At 40.2% G+C, this 20,929-nt stretch overlaps 1 protein-coding gene across 4 annotated transcripts in view; it reads left to right on the top strand.

Moving 5' to 3' along the window:
- Positions 1–20,929, top strand: part of Dnajc1 (DnaJ heat shock protein family (Hsp40) member C1) — a 188,466-nt gene that overhangs the window by 153,267 nt on the left and 14,270 nt on the right. For all 4 annotated transcript variants that reach the window (XR_865923.3, NM_001190817.1, NM_007869.3 and 1 more), the window contains 2 exons: positions 9,010–9,129; positions 18,072–18,120. Coding sequence is in view for 3 of the 4 variants with exons in the window: in NM_001190817.1 (NP_001177746.1) it covers positions 9,010–9,129; positions 18,072–18,120 (169 nt within the window). In the remaining variant the exon portion in view is untranslated. The remainder of the gene's footprint in view (positions 1–9,009; positions 9,130–18,071; positions 18,121–20,929) is intronic.

Below are 20,929 nucleotides of genomic sequence, written 5' to 3'. Positions count from 1 at the left end.
AAAGGGCATTAGGTCTTTTACTTCAGAGTCCCTTGTCATAAAGGTATTTTCTTACAAACTCATTCAAAAAGGGTCTTTTTTGTATGGATTCTTATAGCACTTAACCTTATAGTTGGCTATATAATGTTTTGAATTATATTTTGATTGTATCTTTTAAAATGTTAAAAGTTACACTTATTGTGTAAAAAGTTAAAAGTTTCTACCCATTATGTGAAAATATGTGATTGGGTGATATGGTAACAACATATTCCAAGTTTTGTCAGTCTTAATTTGTACCGGTATCCCCATAATAGCCATTACCTCTAATAAATGTGTAGTTACCAAATCAGTACTTTCAGTACTCAGAGCAGTTGTCAGTTGAAACCCTGAATATGTTTTAATGGTATGAGGTACAACCTTTAGTTTTCTGAATTCTGTAGAGTGAGGCACATTCACCTGCCAGATTTATTTATTTTTGCTATCCCTAAGGTTGCTTCCAGAAGGTAATGGAATAAAGAACAATTAGGACACTTTTATAATTGTCTTGGCTTGTTGCGAAGTGAGAGGAATTTTTTTCTTTGAAGCTTTACTGTTAACATAATGGTTTTTCTTGAGGCTTCTAACACATTTCCTGTTAATAATTAGTCAATTTTTTCATTCCTTGTGCTAATGGACCTGAGAAGACTATATGAGACCACATATGGATGATACATAATGGATAGTTTCTATTTCTGATTGCCTGTAGCAGTTGCATAGGTTAATTATGAATTATTAAGAAAAAACTCAGCAGTTTCTATATGCAAGCAACTGTGTGCATATTGAGAGTCAGTAATTACATCAAGAGATTCAGGAAAATCTAGTAAGACTGTAAGAATTACATACAACTCCTGATTTTTGAACTGAAAAACTGAAATATATGGGCTTTGAATTACTTTGCTTTTTTTTTTTTTTTTTAATGTCTGCCCTCTAGCCTGCCATTCCCAACTAAATTGTGTCAGTATAGAATGTAGGAGCTTCAGAAATTGGCATTCTTTTTACAATATGTGGTAGAATCCAATTAATTCTTTCCATATACTAAAAATGTTTGCTTTTAGAATATATGCTGTTGCCAGGTGGTGGTGGCACATGCCTTTAATCCTAGCACTTGGGAGGCAGAGGCAGGCGGATTTCTGAGTTTGAGGCCAGCCTGGTCTACAGAGTGAGTTCCAGGACAGCCAGGGCTATACGAGAAACCCTGTCTTGAAAAACAAAACAAAACAAAAAATCATGTAAATTGTAATGCTACATAATTTTATATAAACATTGAAAAGATAGTCATGTTCAACGATTTGTCTTAGTGCAGATTTTCTTTTCAACATTCACACTTCGATTGTCACCTCATGATCTGCTGCTGATGGATCACTAAGCTGAAGTTGGGAGCCCCAGGACTCTCCTAGTACCATTATTCATAGCACAGTGAATTTAAGGTTTTGTCAACTTTCGTTCAGTTTCTCTTCCTTCTTGCTGGAAAATAGGGCATAGGACTAGAATGGTTCTAATTGAAATTAATCTATTTTCAGCATATATCATTTCTAAAATTTCTAAACTTCTTAGTGGCCCAAGAATCAAATGCCATTATATTGAACATTATGACCTTTGAAAAATACTTACATGTGCCACTGTAAAGTAAAATAGATAAAAAAACAACTGCTTTTTAATTTTCCCTATAGCATTTATCAATCATATGCCCTAATATTTTTTTAAATCTCTTCGATTTCTTTTGGTTTCAGCTTTTTTCCCAGTAGGATAATACAGAAAATTGTGTGCCTGAAGACAAAGTAGTTGTTCTCTTGAGATCACATCTAATTTTAAAAGCTGTAAGTCTATAAATTAAAATGTCCCTTGAGACTGAACATCTCTGGTAGATCTCTGGCTGCACAGGCAAGAGCTCTGTGCTCCCTTCACTGTGGATGTGGCTGTCACTGTCATTCTCACTAACTAGAGCTGGCTGTCCTGGAATTCACTCTGTAGACCAGGTTGGCCTCAAACTCAGAAATCCGCCTGCCTCTGCCTCCCGAGTGCCGGGATTAAAGGCGTGCGCCACCACACCCAGCCCCCAATGTATCTTGAACTTACTTTCCTACCTAGTCATAGTCTGATTTTGTATGAATTCCTCTGTTTTATTTCCCCAACACTTATTTAACAATTACTCATTGACTTTATAATTTGTTGCCATTGAGGACATGTCTGTCAGAACCAGTGGGGCTGTAATTATACTCAGAAACAGTTACAGAGGAGGCCATCACATAATGTAGTCAGTTTAATAAAACTATCAAATGCTATGGAAGGAACCTAGCAGGATGAATTTAAGTGCCCTGGGCAGTTAGGAAGGCTTCTGAGAGACAACAGTTCTTGGAGAGGAGGAGCTCCTGGGTAGGTAGTTTAGAACAGTACATTCTGAACAAGAAGGAAGTCTTTCAAAGGGCAGAGGTGTGAGAGAGTGTTGGACTTGGTAGTTTTAGCTAGCTGTAGATATCTGAGGAAGAGATTAAGATAAAACTGGAGAGGTAGACTGGCTTCCAGGTGCCCGGTCTTTAGATGCCTGAGAGAAGAACTTGGATGTCTTTTGTTTAGTTTTGTTTTGTTTTCCTTTAGGAAATTGGGGAACATTTGTGGATATTTAGTAGTGGAAAATGTTGTGATCAAATTTTTAGATCTTAAACAAGTTGTATGACCTCTCAGTGTTCCTGCACAATGGGATAGCCACCTTTCTGAGGTTATATTGAGGACTGAATAGAGAATGCACGTGAAGCATTTAAGAGTCTGCATAGTGCCAAGCAGTGGTGGCGCATGCCTTAAATCCCTGCACTTGGGAGGCAGAGGCAGGTGGATTTCTGAGTTCGAGGCCAGCCTGGTCTACAGAGTGAGTTCCAGGACAGCCGGAGCTACACAGAGAAACCCTGTCTCAAAACCCCCTCCCCACCCCCCACCCCCCAGAAAAAGAGTCTGCATAGTATCAGTTAATACGCCTATAACCCTGTCTCCAGAGAAGGGAAGGAAGAAAGAAAACTAGCCCGCCTGCCAGCCTAAGCCAGGTGGTGATGGTGCACACACGTAATCCCAGCACTTAGGAGGCAGACAGAAGCAGATCTCTGTGAGTTTGAGGCAGCCTGGTGTACAGAGCAAGTACCAGTACAGCCAGGGTTATACAAACCCAGTCTCAAAAAAACAAAGTAAACAAAGAGAAAGCCTGCAAAGCCTTGTGACATGTCACCCACACTACTGGAGCCTCTTTCTGTCTCACTAATTCTTCCCTAGACCCCAAAGTCAAAGTCACTGTGATTATCATTTACATGGTCTTCCTTTTAAATCTGTTAGTAGTCATTAAATCACTCACCCTCTCCCTCCCCAATTCATTGTCTCTTTTAATTCTTGCTATACTCTGTGTGTGTGTGTGTGTGTGTGTGTGTGTGTGTGTGTACAACCTACTGAGGCTACCTAATGTTGCTTATACATATGTATAGCCAGGGCTGATGACTTGATATTGGACTTGATATGCAGGAACTCATCCCTGGAGCAAGTTAATTCTCCATTTCTTAAAAGTTACTGACCATTTCTAGCTCTTCCTCTAGGTGAGGGGCCATTTGGCATTCTCCTGCCTGTGTTGGCATGTCAGCAAATGGTGTCATTCATTGTCTTGGTCTTATATGGGGAACCATATTGTTGTTGTATTCTCAGCACTCATCATTATGCCCATAAATATAAGACTCACTTCTTAACAACAGGCAGAGACTATTAGAGAGATCTATAACTGGTCAAAATGGAAAGAGTTAGGTGGGGTGCCCCACCCTAGCTGATACATCTGCAGTGCAGCCCCTATATCCACGGCTCAGAAAAAAAATGGCAGGAGAGGGAGCAGCAGGATTGTAATTGCCAGAGGCCCAGGATGCCTGTTGCTAGATAGTGCCCCTTAGGCATGGTAGGGAAATTCACCTTTCGCTATTTTAAAATTGTTTATTTATTTTATTAGTAGTAAGAATTCTGACTTCCATGGGCACACAGCATGCACATAATGTAGATATATATGTGCAGGCAAAATATCTCACATAAAGTATAAGATACGTTAAAATTTTAGTTTAAGTTGTGTGTGGATAGTTGGCATGTATGTGTGGACATCATGGGGAAGCTTTGTGAAGTTCTTTTCTTTTATACTTTATTTTGCCTGGGGATCAGGGATGGAACTCAGGTGGCCAGATTTGCAAATCAAGTGCCTTTACTACTGGGCCATCCGATCAGCCCAGGAAAACTCTTTATGCACTTTTAATACCAGACCCTAAAAAGGTACAAGAAGAGAATTTTTTTGTACGATTAAAGACTTTAGTTAGATGCCCTACTTACAACTGTATTGAGAAGAACTATATTCAGCACATGACCATGAACTGGGACTTTGTGACTCCTTCTTACAAGAAATTTGAATTAGCTGAACCAGGACTAGGTTGATTTTCTTATACCTTTTGCTGTGCTGTCACCCCAAAGGTGTACTAACCTGGCTGGTCTGTGGCTGCCATCAGGGAAAGAAGGATGCTATGCCGATCAAGAAGGAATCCTGAATTTTCTAAGTAAAGATTTGTTCCCATCTACCCCTTGGTTATCTAGGAAGGAGCTAAAAGGAGCAGGGTTCTTTCTAGGGACAGTTGCTTTCCAAAATATAACGAAAAGGGAAAGGGGGAAGAGATAGATTTTTTTTTTGTTAATGTTTTGTTTTGTTTTTGATATGATATATCTTGGGCTGTCCTGGAACTCACTATGTAGACCAGACTGGCCTTGAACTCAGAGAGATTTACCTGCCTCTGCTTAGAGTCAGAACTTTTTCTGTTGATGTTTGAGGAAATCTTTCCAAAGCTCAACAATGCCAGATGTCTGTGGACACAATAGGGAACATGGAGGTTGCATCAAGCATTTTGACTCCTGGTCTTTTCAGTGGTTTAGCAATGAAATAGGAATGGCAACAATAGTCACCTGAGAAAGAGTCACAGCAGCGAGATTCCAACAGATCTGCAAGAGGAGTCAGAGCTCCACAGTAAGTCAAACCGTCCAGAAGGGAACAGGGACGTGGCCCAGGCAGAGCGATAGAGTCACTCCAAGATAACTTGTCAGGTTTTGGCAAGAGCCACACAGAGGTACAGTCTTGATGGGTTTATCTCAGTAGTGGAACACTTTTGCTTATCGCTGAAAGCAACACCAAGAGTGGAGGTTTTTTCCTATGTCTGGTCTGCCTTTGTGTTGATGTGTCTAATTCATGGAAGCAGAGGTTGGAATAGGCTCAGTGAGCAGCTTCATGATGAGCCCATGTGGACGGTGACAGATGGCTATCTGTAAGACATAAAGAGGGGCCTCACAGTGACGACATGAGGTGGTTTGGTTTTTTTTGGGGGGGGGGGGCGTGTGGGGAGTGTGTTCGAGACAGGGTTTCTCTGTGTAGCCCTGGCTCCTAGAACTCACTCTGTAGACCAGGCTGGCCTCGAACTCAAAAATCTACCTGCCTCTGCCTCCGAAGTGCTGGGATTAAAGGCATGGGCCACCACCGCCCGGCTGAGGTGGTTTGGTTTTAATTTTGTTGTTCATAGCATACCGTTGGTTTACACAGAAGTTTGTCACGGTTACTTTTAAGTTGGAAAGGAAATTATATAGCTGGAAGCCAAATGCATTCTAAAACTGTACAAAATAGTTATAGGGATACTGTCCATGTTACAGCTGTACAACTGATATTTTAACTAGTGGACAAAGTATAAAATATTTTCTTGAGTAAAATTCCTAAGCCCCTGAGATGAACTAATTCAACTAAAAATGGTTCAGTATAAAAAATGTAACTATCAAATAGAAAAGGGCCTTCTACCAAAAATAAGAGAGTGCCGCAAGGAGTAAGTGTATCTTTCTTTCAATATAACCATACATTTTCAGCCAAATAAATAGCATAATTCTTTGTATTTCACATTTTATGGTCTAAATCTGGAAGAGGAAACTCTGCATATAGGTTCTATAAACATAGCAGCAGGCTTTCCCTTGGCACTCCAAGCCCTTGGAATCCAAGAATATTAAAGATTTTTCAGAGGCACCAAGTCTTTGAACATAGCAGGTTTTATGACAAAAATCCATCCCAAAGGAGCATTTTTTTTTTGATAATACAATTTAAATTTCCCTATGCATTCTTATTTGGGGATCATTACATAAAATACTGAATAATTTGAAAACTTACTTTTTATTTTGTATTCAGTATGGAGATTTATTCCCAGAGCAGGGCTTTTCTGATGCAAAATTGAAATGCTGGTGTAGTCCTAACAGCTGTCTCCACACCATGTGGTAGCTTCCATGACTTTACTATAGGATGGATTTTTGGCCAGGGGTTTCAGTAATATTGACACACATGGTTTTAAGTGGCCAGGCAGTGTGCTTATGCATCCATTTGACTTTCACAGCTACAGCTGGCTCTGTGTTACAACAGGGAGAATACATTCACACCATGGCCACCCTCATGGCTGCTGGAGTAGCTGGATCACAGCGGGCTCTGTTCCTTTAAAGACACCACTAACTACTGCTGAGGAATTACAGTCACCAAAGTGCCTTGCAGCTTGTAGGAGAGGGGATAATGAATGCTCAAAGGCCACACTCCGATTTCAGCCCAGGAGTTCTTAGTATTACCCATCTTTTAACAGGAATAGTAAAAAGCATGGCCACGAAATAACTAAAACCAAGAGGAGGTTTGCCGAGGCAGTCAGTGGTTTTTCTTTTTCAGGTTTCCAATGTAGGCATTTGATTTAAATAAAACATTACCTTCCCAGGAAAACTGGAGTGCTATGTTTTTAGACTCATTAACTAGAAATTAAAATCCAGTAGGTTTTACTGTCCACTGTTAATATATGTAGGATATTTGGAAAATCAACTTACTAAAAATAGAACTTTTGCACAGATGTCTATTTAAGCTAATGCAGACATGTTTTTTGAGTGCACAGCAGGGATTTGCTGTGCTCTACAGCACAGTGCACTGGTATGCTTTGGCGCTGAGTTCCATTTCAGTGAGGATCTTAATGTTCTTCGTGGCTTCATTTTGCACTTCTAGCTTATATTTAAATTGTCCTCAAGTTTTACCTTTTTTGTATTTCCTTTTGCATTAGAGTTTAGGGGTTTATCAATAAGAGTAGTATTTCTTTGAAAACTCTAATTTGTTTCTCTAAATGATATCTAAATAACACATTTTTTGGTTGTTGTTAAATGAGGCAGAAAGGAAGGAAAATCCCTCCATGTAATTTTTGACTCAAGTGATATAGAGAATTAAATTTCTGATCTTCATTAAATATCAAAGAAATTCTAGCCAGATCCAGTGTAGATTACCTTTTTATCTAAGTGAGTTTATGCATGTATTGTAAGGGCTGTACTGATGAATATGTTTGAGGCTTTCAGCCCTTAGTGGATACAAACTAGAATGATTGATAAAATCCTCCTTACTATTGGCTATTATTTACTGACTCTTAAGTGGCAGGTTGTATTTATGCCAATTTATCTGCTTCAGGGAACATTCTTGATAGCAGAACAAAGTGAATAAAAGTAGTTTGCTTTGCAAATGAATGCAAATAGGAGAGCCTTTCGGAAAGCCCTTTAACAGGGGCAGTGCACTTTGATTATGAGTGAAGCTGCCATTTGGACACAGTGAAAAGAGCATGTTTGAGCCATTGATTGAGGGAGACAGTAAAAAGTCAGGAAGGGCCCGTTAGGCTTGCAGTGAGGCAGGCGGATGTCAGTGTGGTTAGAGCGCAGTGGGAGAATGACAGGAAGGATTAGTGTCAGGGAGAGGCTTTGCTGAGGCTGTGGAGATAGTCCCTGGGGTCACTCACCTCTGACTGTTGTTCTATGCTGATGGCTCTCTAATGCAAAGTGCCTGGTGTATGCCTGTTCATTATCGGAAATGGTGATTAGAAAAGGTACTTGTTTTTAAGATTTCCTCCCACTACCTATTCTTTCCCCTTCCCCTTCCCCTATCCCTTCTCTCTTTCTCTTTCTTTCTCATTACAGGGAAATTGAGGTGGGCTTCCTTCATCTTTCATTGTTTGATGCCAGAGTAGCTACTGCCTCCAGTGGGTGGTGCTTACGCTAGAATGTAGTTGTCATATGTTTTTTCATATTCAACAGTGATTTATGTTTCTTTCCTCAGTTTTAGGTTTTGACCATTATTCAGCAATATGTTGCAGTTTTGTAATGTTTAAGGTATTTTCACTATATCAACATCTAAAGCTTTGCAAAGACTAAATGGCTCACATCTTGGTGAAAGAGTTCTTAATCTTGTTTTCAAGTTTTACAGAATGCTAGCATTTGGCAAATTAACCACTTAGAAAATTTTATGTCATTATTGTTAATAGAATGAGCAAGACATGTAATCTTGCATAGTTCTGATTCTCAATCAATGCTTTTTCTTGCTTAGATTTTCACGTATATTTCTTAAAACCATTTTATAAGTATTTTTACTTCAAAAGTCTTACTAGTCATACTATGAGAGTTACATGAGCAGCACTATATTTTATACCAGTAATTTTTATGGACTTTGATAATGTTTTTTATTTTAATACAAAATTGGTCTTTTTAAAAGTATCTTCAAGGCTGGGCATGGTGGCACACGCTTTTAATCCCAGCACTTGGGAGGCAGAGGCAGGTGGATTTCTGAGGCCAGCCTGGTCTACAGAGTGAGTTCTAGGACAGCCAGGGCTATACAGAGAAACCCTGTCTCTAAAAAGCAAAAAACAAACAAACAAACAAAAAACAACAAAGTTTTGCATTATGCAGTACTTCTGGTTTTTTATATGCATGCAAAAATTTTACAGATACTGCTGGGACTCTATTCTGCAGTTAAGGATGCTGCCCCAGCTTTCACTAAGCCTAGATACATGGATAGTAACTGTTGGTCATTGCAGAAAGAGTTCTGCCAATAATTTGTTTCACAGGCATATTGATGTTATAGTAGACATTTTCCAATTTCTTAAAATTTTGTTTAATGTTTTGCAGGCACCTGAATGGACAGAAGAGGACCTCAGTCAACTGACAAGAAGTATGGTTAAGTTCCCAGGAGGGACTCCAGGTCGATGGGACAAGATTGCCCATGAATTGGGTCGATCTGTGACAGATGTGAGTTCACTGAAATTTGCATTGTCTGGGGAGTGACAAACAGGAACAAGCAAACTATGCAGGAGGCAGACTTAGATGGGTCCTGGGTTATCTGCGGAGAGAAGACCTGGGCATGAACCATTAATGAAATAAACAAAAAGCAGATGTGAATCCATTCCCTTCTGCACAGTGTAACAGCTGTGTGAAAGAATTGTAGTGTTCAGAGACTGAAGCTACTGAAACCTAAGCCTAGAAAACAGTGTTAGATTTTGTGTTTATATTGACCCTTTAATCGTGGGAAAGACAGTTTTCAAACTGAGTAGCATTAGAGAGGTTGTATTCAGCCTTAACACTCAAGTGGAGATGGCTGGCGTGTTTACACAGGGGTTAGGTTACTGACGTGAGCACTCGGAGCTGTGGTGCAGGCAGGCTTTGCCTTCTTTCCAGGATGCTGCTGACCATTCATTTTGGAATATATGTGTAAATGGCCATACCTAACACCTAGAAGACAAAGTATAGACCAAGAACCTTGTGACATAGCACTTTAGATGGTTTCATTCAGGGAGACTACAGTAGAGCACTTGATGTATGCCAGATTGTCTCCCAACATCTAATTAGAAGTCAGAAACTTGACTCAGTTATCAAACTGATATTTGTATAAATCATAGTAAAGAACCTTTATTTTTTAAAATTTTTTATTAGGTATTTTCCTCATTTACATTTCCAATGCTATCCCAAAAGTCCCCCATACCCACCCCCCCACTCCCCTACCCACCCACTCCCCCTTTTTGGCCCTGCCATTCCCCTGTACTGGGGCATATCTTCTTTACATACATCTTGTTGGTATAAAACTTTTTAAAAGAGTTACTAAGAGCAAAAATTTAAATTTCCTCTTTAATTTAGTTAGCATGCCTTTAGGTCTTTTTTTACACTGTGCAAACATTTTAATGAGCACGCTACTAAAACACAGCTACCAAAATAATGAGAGTGTGTTATGATTGCTAGAGCTTGCTTTTCATAGTAAACCTGTATGTTTTCAATTTAGAAGCAAATATATATTTAAAAAATACTGTCAACTTTTTTCTCTTTTCCTCAGTTCCTTTGATTGAGACTTGCTTTGAAAATTTTAAATTACATATATATTTACATATGTATATTTAAGTGTGATCATCTTACACAAATTATACCTAGTAACATCATTTCTGCGCTATTGTGGAATGACCAGTTATCTTTATCATGGAGAATTGCTTTTCTACTAATTGCACTGCTGAGCTATGCATTTCATTTTCTTGTTTTAAGGTATTTTGTAAGGAATGGAATAACTTTATAACCACATTAAAGATATTCCAGGGTTATTGATATTTTAAACATTGTATTTTTAATTGCTAAAATTATTTTTAAACATTCTAATAATATTGTTTTAAAGAACCCAAAACGTTTAACTTGATTGTTTAAAGAAAAACAATACTATGTTAATTTGCTGTCTTTTTAAGAGGTAGCAAGCGAAGGCTGAAAAGGATGGTGGAGCTTCACCAGGTCTCACCGGCACAGGCCCGCGGAGTTACTACCTTTACTGAATTTACAGGGGTGGTCTTGCTGCAGAGGCTTCTTTTGTGTGTTTTACTTACAACTTATAACAAGATACACGTAACTTGTGTGTTTTATTACTTTTCCCCAGCCTTCTCCTGGGGAGGCTGATTTTATGTGTGCCATACTTTTTCATATGAAGTGGCTCAGTGACGCTGAGTATATATGTTTGCACACACTACATGATAGCTTCTCTTTTAACAAGATTAAAAGAACCATGCAAATAGTTACCACACCTAAACTTCTGTAGCCTTTGTGTGTATGCGAGTTTTACCTGCTTGTATATGTCTATACGCCACATTTATCATGCCTGATACCCAAGGAATCCATCAGAGGAGGGCAGGTCCCTCCCTTGGAACTAGAGTTACAAACAATTGTGAGTTACCATGTGGCGACTGGGAACTAAATCCCAGTTCTCTGAAGAGCAGCCAGTGCTCTTAATTGCTGAGCCACCTCTGAAAAGCCCCTAGCTAACTTGTTTCAGTAACCCCAAGAATGACTTGTGAGCTGCACTAAGGCAGCTGCAGTGGGTTCAGCTGGTACCGTCCCCGTCCCTGTAGTGGGATGTTAAGTGAAAGTTAATCACTCTCTAAGAGGTCACCTACACTTCCTTTTGGCTTGCAGTGTTAATTAGATTTGTTGTTCTTAAGTGCTTCATTGTGGAGAGAAGCCAGGTTGCTTTGGTGTCATCATCCTCTCCTTTACCCTGCACACTGACCTGATCTTTTGGCATCAGCCCCAGGCTGCACAGCTGCTTTTTGACCTTTTTTGCCTGCCAAATGTGTAGCTTCAGGCTTGCTGCTTCCCTTCAGAAACAATTGACCCTTCATGGGGAAAGGTGAGAGGGTGGCCATGCTGGAGTCAATGGCTCTTTATTTAGGTTACTAGATTCTAGTAAAAGATGCATTTTATTCCTCAGTTTAAAAAAGAATCAGTGTATTAATTGTCATAATTAGAGTTAAATTGTTAAAACCTTGGGTAAGTACAAGCAATATTTTAGCATTAAAATTTTTTGACATAAAGTATTTGTTAACTCAGGTAAACTGTAAGGTCAACTTTATTGAGGCTTAAATATTTTAAATGTTAATTACATGCCTTTTGGCATATAATTTTAGAAACCACAAAGGACTCCAATTGTAGAAACAACAAAGGAAACAAAAACTGTCTGTCTGACGTGTAAAACCACCCTTAATGTGACTATTAACTGCAGGCTTCTAAGTTAAGGTCAGGGAGAGTCAGGTTTCTTGTTCCTAAAATGTTGTAAGCTGACCCTGGTGCTCTGTGGGCCACTAATCTCCCACATTCTGTTTATGATAACAGCCTGAGAGGAGATTTTCTGCTTGTTTAGAAAAGGCCCAGGTAGACAGCAAAACAAAAGCCAGGTGGTTAGCTTTAACTTCTATAATTAATGCCGAAGTGTAATATAAGACGAGTATAAGGTCTGCTCGAGTGCAGGGAGTGAGATCCCCTTGTCATTAGCTGTAACTGCCATGGCCGCAGAAGATACACAGTGCGAGGATTTATACAGTGAGTGTTGTTATGGTGTCTTCTCAAGATCAGGAGGCCTTGTGATTCTCGGTAGATTAGGAATATAGTTTTTATGTTATTTTGAAGATACATTGTTATCGTTTTTAGCATCAGAGTAGTCCTACCTAAAGTTCTGGAAATGATGAGGACTAACCTTTTGGTTTCTTCACTGCCAACTTCCTGCTTTCTCTGTTTCCTGTGGTCCAGCCTGGTCCCTTCTGCTCCCGGCTCCTCCCTTCTCCATGTCACAACCTTCAACAGAACTTCACTTTGGGACACCTGTTTGCTATACCATGTCCTTGCTAGATGTGCCACTAGCTCATTTGATTTACAAATTTCAGTGATAATACCATTCACACTTACATTAAAGGTTTTTCCCTTTGTTGTTATTTGATGTTTTCTGTTTGTTTGTTTGTTTGTTTGTTTTTATTTTAAACATTACCAACACAAACCTTGTGGTAGTCGTTCTGTTTCAGCTTTCCAAATCAGTGATGGGATTACAGGCCAATTACTTAATCTTTCTTTTTTCCTGATTAGAATTCTGATGAAAATTAAATAGTAATTAATGCAGAGGATTTTTATTTCTCTTTTAATAAAGAAATGTGGGTTTGGAGCTATTTACTAGTAGTCATTGAAATTGCAAATACTAGGGGAATTTTCTTCAATTTAATTTTTGGTTGTAATTTGTGACAATTCCAGGAATCAGTGGAATTTTTTTTGTACTGTTTTGAGATTTTCATTACATTTATTTAGTTTTTGTGCATGTGTGAATATGCATAGCTGACATGTTTGGAGGTTGAGGACATCTTGTAGGAGTTTGTTCAGTAAATGACAGTAAAGTTTTCCGGAATGCAGGGACACCTGGGGCCACTTAGTAAGTTTTCTAAAACCAAATGCATATATGAAGAAGATTATGGAGAAACTTATAAGCACGCAGACTAAGCTACAGGACTCTGGGAGGCGAGGAAACAGTTCCTTTTCAGTTCTGAATTTAGAAGAATTTATGTGTGAGAAGAAATACCTGAGCTTATCCTTCAGCAAAAATAAATAAATAAATAAATAAAAATAAAAGGAGTCAAAGAATGGATGAGTCAAAGAAGAAAACATGAGCTCCAAGCAGTAATAGATCAGGTCAAGGAACAGCAGTCTCATCAGTGTATAGCTGGCAAGAGAAGGATGTGCAAGTTGAAACAGAAGATTTCTGCCAAGGACCAGAACCTAGGGAAGGAGTGGTTTTAGAATACATAGTATGTATAGCTTATAACTTGGGCAGTGTATCTCTCTCTCTCTCTCTCTCTCTCTGTCTCTCTCTCTCTCTCTCTCTCTCTGTGTGTGTGTGTGTGTGTGTGTGTGTGTGTGTGTGTGCGCGCGCGCAGACTCACTTCAGGGTATGAGTTCATAAGAACAGGTGCACACACAAACCAGAAGTGTAGAATCTTTCTGGAGCTAGAGTTCCATGTTGTAAACCACCTGAGACGAGTGTGCTGGGAATCAAAGTCAGTAACATCCTCTGGAAGAACAATACATGATCTTAATTACTGAGCCATCAATCCAGCCCCCAGCTCTGACCTTTGTTACTTTGTCTATACTAGCTGTGAGTCCTTGGTTAGCTATGTAGTTACCAAACATTCTTCCTCTTCCTCCTCCTCCTCCTTCTTGCTGTCCTTTCAGGCTTGTTGTTTCCACTGCTGTACAAAAGGTTTTTAATTTCATAAAACCCTGTCTTGAAAAACCAAAAACAGAAAAGGAGAAGAAGGGAAATACACTAACATTTAATATACTAGCCTCTCATGTCAACAGTCCTGATACCTGCTAATAACAAGGCACGTAGTTAGGGAGATCTAGGTAATACAGTAAACCAGACATCTGAAACCATCTATCCGACAACACGGTACACAGCCTCCTGAGCACACGGCGTCTATTGAGTGTGTTCGGCAGTCCCCACAGAGTAAAGGTCGAATCAGTAATACACACACAAAATGGGGAAATTAAGGAAACTTGTGGAAAAACCCCCTTCTCCAGGAGACCGTGGACCAAAGAAGAAAACACAAGTGGAACCAGAAATTCCTTAGAAATGAGTAAGAAAATAGAGCTTACCAGAACTAAACAGTACAGCTGAGGTTTATCATAAAGGAACAACTCAGCCATCAGTGAGTGCACACTCAGGGAGAATGAGGAAAAGCTCAGCCATCAGTGAGTGTGCACTCAGGGAGAACGAGGAAAAGCTCAGCCATCAGTGAGTGCACACTCAGGGAGAACGAGGAAAAGCTCAGCCATCAGTGAGTGTGCACTCAGGGAGAACGAGGAAAAGCTCAGCCATCAGTGAGTGCACACTCAGGGAGAACGAGGAAAAGCTCAGCCATCAGTGAGTGTGCACTCAGGGAGAACGAGGAAAAGCTCAGCCATCAGTGAGTGCGCGCTCAGGGAGAACGAGGAAAAGCTCAGCCATCAGTGAGTGCACACTCAGGGAGAACGAGGAAAAGCTCAGCCATCAGTGAGTGTGCACTCAGGGAGAACGAGGAAAAGCTCAGCCATCAGTGAGTGCGCGCTCAGGGAGAACGAGGAAAAGCTCAGCCATCAGTGAGTGCACACTCAGGGAGAACGAGGAGCTCAGGGTCACCTGATGCTGGGGGAAAGCTGGCTGGCTAGGACAGGAGAATTACCATGAGTTAAAGTTAGCCTAGCTGGCTAGAAAATGAACTATATACCCATGTCATACAGAGTGGGCATGGGAGGAGAATTCAAGTCCAAAGATTAAAAAAAAAAATGAAAATAATGCATCAGCAATGCCATTAAAATCAAAAGTTAATTCTATAAAAGTACCAAGAAAATTGGCATGCATTTAGTAGAATTAACTAAGGGGGACAAGAGTGAGAGAATTTAAATTGCTGACCTTACAGAAATAATTAAAAAAAGAAAAAAAAAGGAATCTACTGTGAGTAAATGTATGCAAAGGAATAAAATACCTTTTTCAGATACATATGGATAGAACTGACTATCTAGTAGTTGAAACTACAGATGCACAGAACCATACCATGCAAAGATCTATGGTATGAATGTGAGACTAGCCTGGGCACACTAGGGAGACCTGTCCAGAATGCAGAGAAGTTATTATAAGAGGGACAGTGTATGTTTTCTCTGAAGTTTGTTTAGGCTGTGGACCTAGCAGACTCAAACAAAATGAGGTTTAGTGGTAATGAAAGAACACCTGACCTGTCTGTCTATAAAATAAGAGATTTCATTTCCAAATATGGTATGTTATGATGATTGCGAGCAAAAGCCTTAGATCCTTCTTGCCTATGTTCCTCACCTCACACATTGTGTGTGTGTGTGTGTGTGTGTGTGTGTGTATACACATGTGCCTTCATTGTCTGGTACACAGCTTATTACTGAAGCCCTTTCAGATCTGAATTTCTATAAAATGGGCAAGACCAGGGTTACAGGTTAATAATTACTGTACTTGTTATATATAATTAATATATGCTAACAGCAAACAGCATCTAAGGGGAATAGATGGGAAGACTCTCCATTGGAAGGCAGGGAATAGCATATAGATAAGCAGGCACAAAAGTACAGAAGTGAGGTCAGGACAAGAGATGGAGAAGTATACAAGACCAGGGAAGGGGAAACAAAGATCCTCTGTGGAAAGCCATAGGAGGTGAAAAAGAGGAGCCTTAAGAAGATGCTTTTATAGCACTCGGGAGGCAGAGGCAGGCGATTTCTGAGTTCGAGGCCAGCCTGGTCTACAAAGTGAGTTCCAGGACAGCCAGAGCTACACAGAGAAACCCTGTCTCCAAAAAAAAAAAAAAAAAAAAAACCCAAAAACAAAAACAAACAAACAAAAAAACCAAAAACAAAAAGAAGAAGAAGGTGCCTTTATGTGTAGCCTGCTAGAGCCAAGTGTTAGGGTTATGGGTGTATCCAATGGACAGGAAGAAGGTGAAGCTAGAGGTGAAGGACATGCAGCACAGTGAGGTCACTCCTTCAGTGGTGCTTACCTCACGATGCCCCCAGTTGACCCACCGAGACACAGATCAATGCAAATCAGTCCCTCTAGTGACAAGAATGCAACCATGAGTGGCTATTACAAGCAATTTTTATACTTTTTAGGGACACAGGTTACATCAGCCAGGTTACATTTCAAACTTATTGGCTAAGTATATTGACCTTTAAATCTATGGGTTAGCAAGCAAGATAAGCATTTGAACTCTACCTGGGACTTTTTCAGAGTGTCAGTTGACTATCAGTCAGTATGTTCTGAGAATTCCTTATTCAAGAATGCTCCTGTGGGTGGGAGGTGGGGTGACTCCAGGTGAGAGGAGAAAGCTGTAAGGTGGGTGTGGGGCTGGAAAAAGCCCTTACTTCCCTCATTTCCCCTTTTTTCTTGTACAAGTTCTAATCTTGGAGCTACTCTCAGAAGTCTTGGGTAACTAACTTATATTCTTCAGGTCCTGTCTTTAGGGTCTCATGTTGGTGCAGGACCAAAAGCTGTACTGCTCCTATTTATTCTCTCTTTTAAGAAGGTTATAAGCTTGTTCTGTATGCAGGGTCCAAAGGTCAACAATATAGCAGGAGAACTTGGAAATTGCTCTTTCTAACTCTATGGAGAATTGAGTTGGAATTTTGATGGGGATTGCATTGAATCTGTAGATTGCTTTCAGCAGGATGGCCATTTTTACATATAGATCCTGCCAATCCACAAGCATGGAGATCTTTCCATCTTCTGAGATCTTCTTCAATTTCTTTCTTCAGAGACTTGAAGTTCTTGTCATACTGACCTTTCACTTGCTTGGTTAGAGTCACACCAAGATATATTATTTGTGACTATTGTGAAGGGTGTCATTTCCCTAATATATTTCTCAGCCTGTTTTTCCTTTGAGTAGAGGAAGGCTACTTACTGATTTGTTTGAGTTAATTTTATATCCAGCCACTCAAAGGGAAATGTATTGTTTCTTGGGTCCATACGCCTTCACCCCCAAACATGCTCCTGTGCTGCACTCTTGTGTGATCTTGGGCTTCTTTCAGGTATGTGGAGAATGTTGTCACATGATTAGCATGAGTGTTATGCTCCTGCCCCCACAATGCTCACTGGTATAATGTCTTCCAGTGAAGCTATACATTCAGTTTCTGGAAATTCTTACTGAAAATGGTGCGCAGATCTTTTAAAACTATTTTTTAAAGGAATCTAATATAATTAACTTCCACTAAAATTAGTGAAATTATTCAGGTTCTAATTCTACTGTTGATGGGCATTTTAGAGCAAGACATTGAGTCTCTTGGGCCTCACTTCCTTATTAGGTAGCTTGTCCTTCCTGAGCTGCTGTTAGTGAGGCTGGGAGTAGCTTGGGGGGTAAGAAAGGAGAGAGGCACCTAGAGAAAAGCTGGGCTCTGGAGCACTGCACTTGCTCTGAAGGAGCACACCACTTACCACAACAGCCCATGTATTATGGGGACTCTCAGGACAAGTGGGGGTGAGGGGCTTAGGTGTCTCAGTAGGAGTCTCTGTATGTGGGCATTCTCAGACTGCAGCCATCCTGCAGGAAGAATGTGCAGGTGACAGTTTGGTACACTCTGGTCAATTGTTTGCACTTATATGTACTGCCAACTTTTGCACTCAGGAGGAAAGCTTTGCCACTCCCAAGAGTCTGAGAAGTTGGTCCCTGATACTGTCTTGCCCTTTCAATGCACACGTGCCGAGGACTTCTTCCACTTTATACATTTACAGAGGTTGAGGGTCTTCTGTGTTTGTGGCTTCCATTACCCTGCTCCTGTATGAGCCTTATATGGGAACAACCAGTTTACAGGGCATGTGGAAAGTAAGCTGTCTTGCTCTTTATGTTTTTAAATAGGTGACAACCAAAGCCAAGGAACTGAAGGACTCAGTCACCAGCTCCCCCGGTGAGTTGCCACCTTAATTGATTTTATTCCACGAATCCAAGCAAATCAAAGAGTCAATTACTTGCTCCCCAAGTGAGTTTCTGCTTTATCACTAATCTGACAATGTTTCTTCAAGCTTGATCCCTTTTTGTAATAACTTCTTTAAGTGGTAGGGATGGTAGTTTTCCCAAAAACCTCTACTGATCCTTTCTCTGAAAGATTAATCATAGATACTTAATCAGTCTGGCCCCGCAAAGTTGATTAAGTTTAGAGATGTAGAGTGTTAGCATACCTCGGGGTCCCAGGATCTTCAGACAGGTTCAGCATGGTATTCTTCTAGTTTTTGGAAAGACTGGTTTTGTTGTTGTTGTTGTTTGTGTTTGTTTTTGTTTTTCTGAGACAGGGTTTCTCTGTGTAGCCCTGGTTGTCCTGGAACTCACTCTATAGACCAGGCGGGCCTCGAACTCAGAAATCCGCCTGCCTCTGCCTCCCAAGTGCTGGGATTAAAGGTGTGCACTGCCACTGCCTGGCTATAAATTTAAAAAAAAATTTTTTTTGTTTTTTTGTTTTTCAAGACAGGGTTTCTCTGTGTAGCCCTGGCTGTCCTGGAACTCACTTTTTAGACCAGGCTGGCCTCGATCTCAGAAATCCACCTGCCTCTGCCTCCCGAGTACTGGGATTAAAGGCATGTGTCACCATGCCCGGCTTAAATTAAAATTTTTAATTAATAAAACAATTAAATACTGAATTGGGAGTTGGGAGCTTGAGTCAGCACTAGAACACTGTGCAAACCCTAAGATTATCCTCAGTGATGTTGGAAGAAGGACTGACTGGTTTAAGAATGACTTACTTTCAGCCACATCACTGTATCCTGTTTACTGTCCTACTCCGCAGGATGGCTGTTAAACATTTGACGTCATCATTGATTTTGGAGCTAACTTGTAAATTTGATATTTTATCCAGTGTTATGCATTTTTCTCTGTTTTTCAATATTATTAATGAAATTTTCATTAGACAAATTTTATTATTATTATTATTATTATTATTATTATTATTATTATTTATTATTTCACTTACTATTTTTAGAAAGCAGTTTGGCATCCCTGCACAGAAACTGCAGTTTCTGCCAGTCTAGAACTGTCTAGAGTACCCTGATTCTCCCTGTTGGCATAAGGCCTTGTGAGTACAAGAGGCAGCATGCTCACTGTGGAGCAGAAGCACCAGGAGCAGCCTTCATCTTACAGGATGCTAGGCACCTTCTGTGTTTTTAAATTCATGTGTCTGTATGTCTCTGTGTTGCTTTGTGCATTTAGAAGCCAGTGGGCAACCTTAGGGTGTGTGTCGGGGGTGCCTATTCTCTTCTTCCATAATCTGGGTCCTGGAGTCAAACTCAGAGTGTCAGCTTTGGTGGCAAGCACCTGAGCTGGTTTACTAGCCTAGCATTTTGTTTCCTGAACATAAGGTCAGCTCAGAAAGTTACTCAGTCTGCAGTGACAGCAGACATGTGAAGGAAGAACGAGCCTGAGTGCACACATCCCATTCAGCTACCAGTGAGATTCTGGCTATGAGAAGAGCTCTCCTGTCACACCCTGCCAGTGTCAGTGTCTTACTGTGATATGCTAGGTAAAGAAAGTATCAACTGTATGTCTGTCAGTTTGCAGCCAGATGGTGGTAACCGGCTACATACATACTGTCTTCTTGAGTCTACCAAGAACCGTTCTTGGGTTTCTGGGACTACAATTCTTTGTCCCTTTGGATGTAAGCTCAAGGTGCTGTGAAACCTTGCATGCTAGAAACCTTCCTCTTCCCCAGGCGAGGTGGAATTTTGGGTAGGAATTTCTGAGGGATTTGTATTTTAGAGACTAAGAAAATCAACATTTCTTGACAAGCAATAAAATTTATTTAGAAAAACAAAAACAAAAACACACACATTAGCCTTACATAGTGACATTAGCCTTTAAATCCAGTACAGACAGGCTGATCTCTGAATCTGAGGCCAACCTGGTCTACAGAGTGAATTCCAGGACAGCCAGGGCTATACAGAGAGATCCTGTCTCATAAACAAACAAACAAATCACCTGTATCTTTTTATTGAAATTTCTCTTTAGAATGTCTCATGATTAAATGTACTAACTGGTACATGGCAGTAGTTCATGAATTAAAGAATATTTTAAGGCATACCTACATTTAACAAAGTGTTCTCCAAAGAGGCTAAACACGCATCTAATTTGGTAACCAGTAGCCATATTTAGCTATTTTTAATTCAAGTTTGAGGCTGGGTAAATGGCTTAATTATAACGTTTTTGCAACACAAACATGAAGACCTGAGTTCAATCCTTGGCACCCATGTGATAAAGCTCAGTACATCTTTATCATACTCCATACATATACTCCATACATATACTGTGACATGAACATACTGTGGCCCATGCACACTCTGTAAATAAAATAGTTCTACTAGAACTCTGTGTCTGTGCCTGCCTGCAGAGGAGGTGCAGTGCTAAGCTTGCCTAGTGTATTTTCATTATGCTAATAGAACTAATGAATCCTAGATTATAGAGAATTCCTTGGCTTGTCCAGTAAGTGTTAGGTTTCCTTCCTAAAGGACCCCTGCTCTTTGATCGAAGTCTGGCCATGTATACCCAGTATTCCTCAGAGCAGTGGCAAGGACAAAGCTCCAACCCCCATGTCTAGCGCGTTCAGAGAATGCCTTCCCTTGTGGGTAAGACTGGGGTGTTCCTAGTGAAGAAGGTAAAGTAGACAGTGCATGTCAGATGCCCAGCACACTGTCCAGGTTCACCATGCCCTTTCTCGTGTACTGTGTCCTTTC

This window comes from Mus musculus, chromosome 2 (genome assembly GCF_000001635.26).
Source record: "Mus musculus strain C57BL/6J chromosome 2, GRCm38.p6 C57BL/6J".
In the NCBI taxonomy this organism is placed as follows: Eukaryota; Metazoa; Chordata; class Mammalia; order Rodentia; family Muridae; genus Mus; species Mus musculus.
The sequence above is the reverse complement of the archived record's forward strand: the minus strand, read 5'-3'. Positions and strand labels throughout refer to the sequence as shown.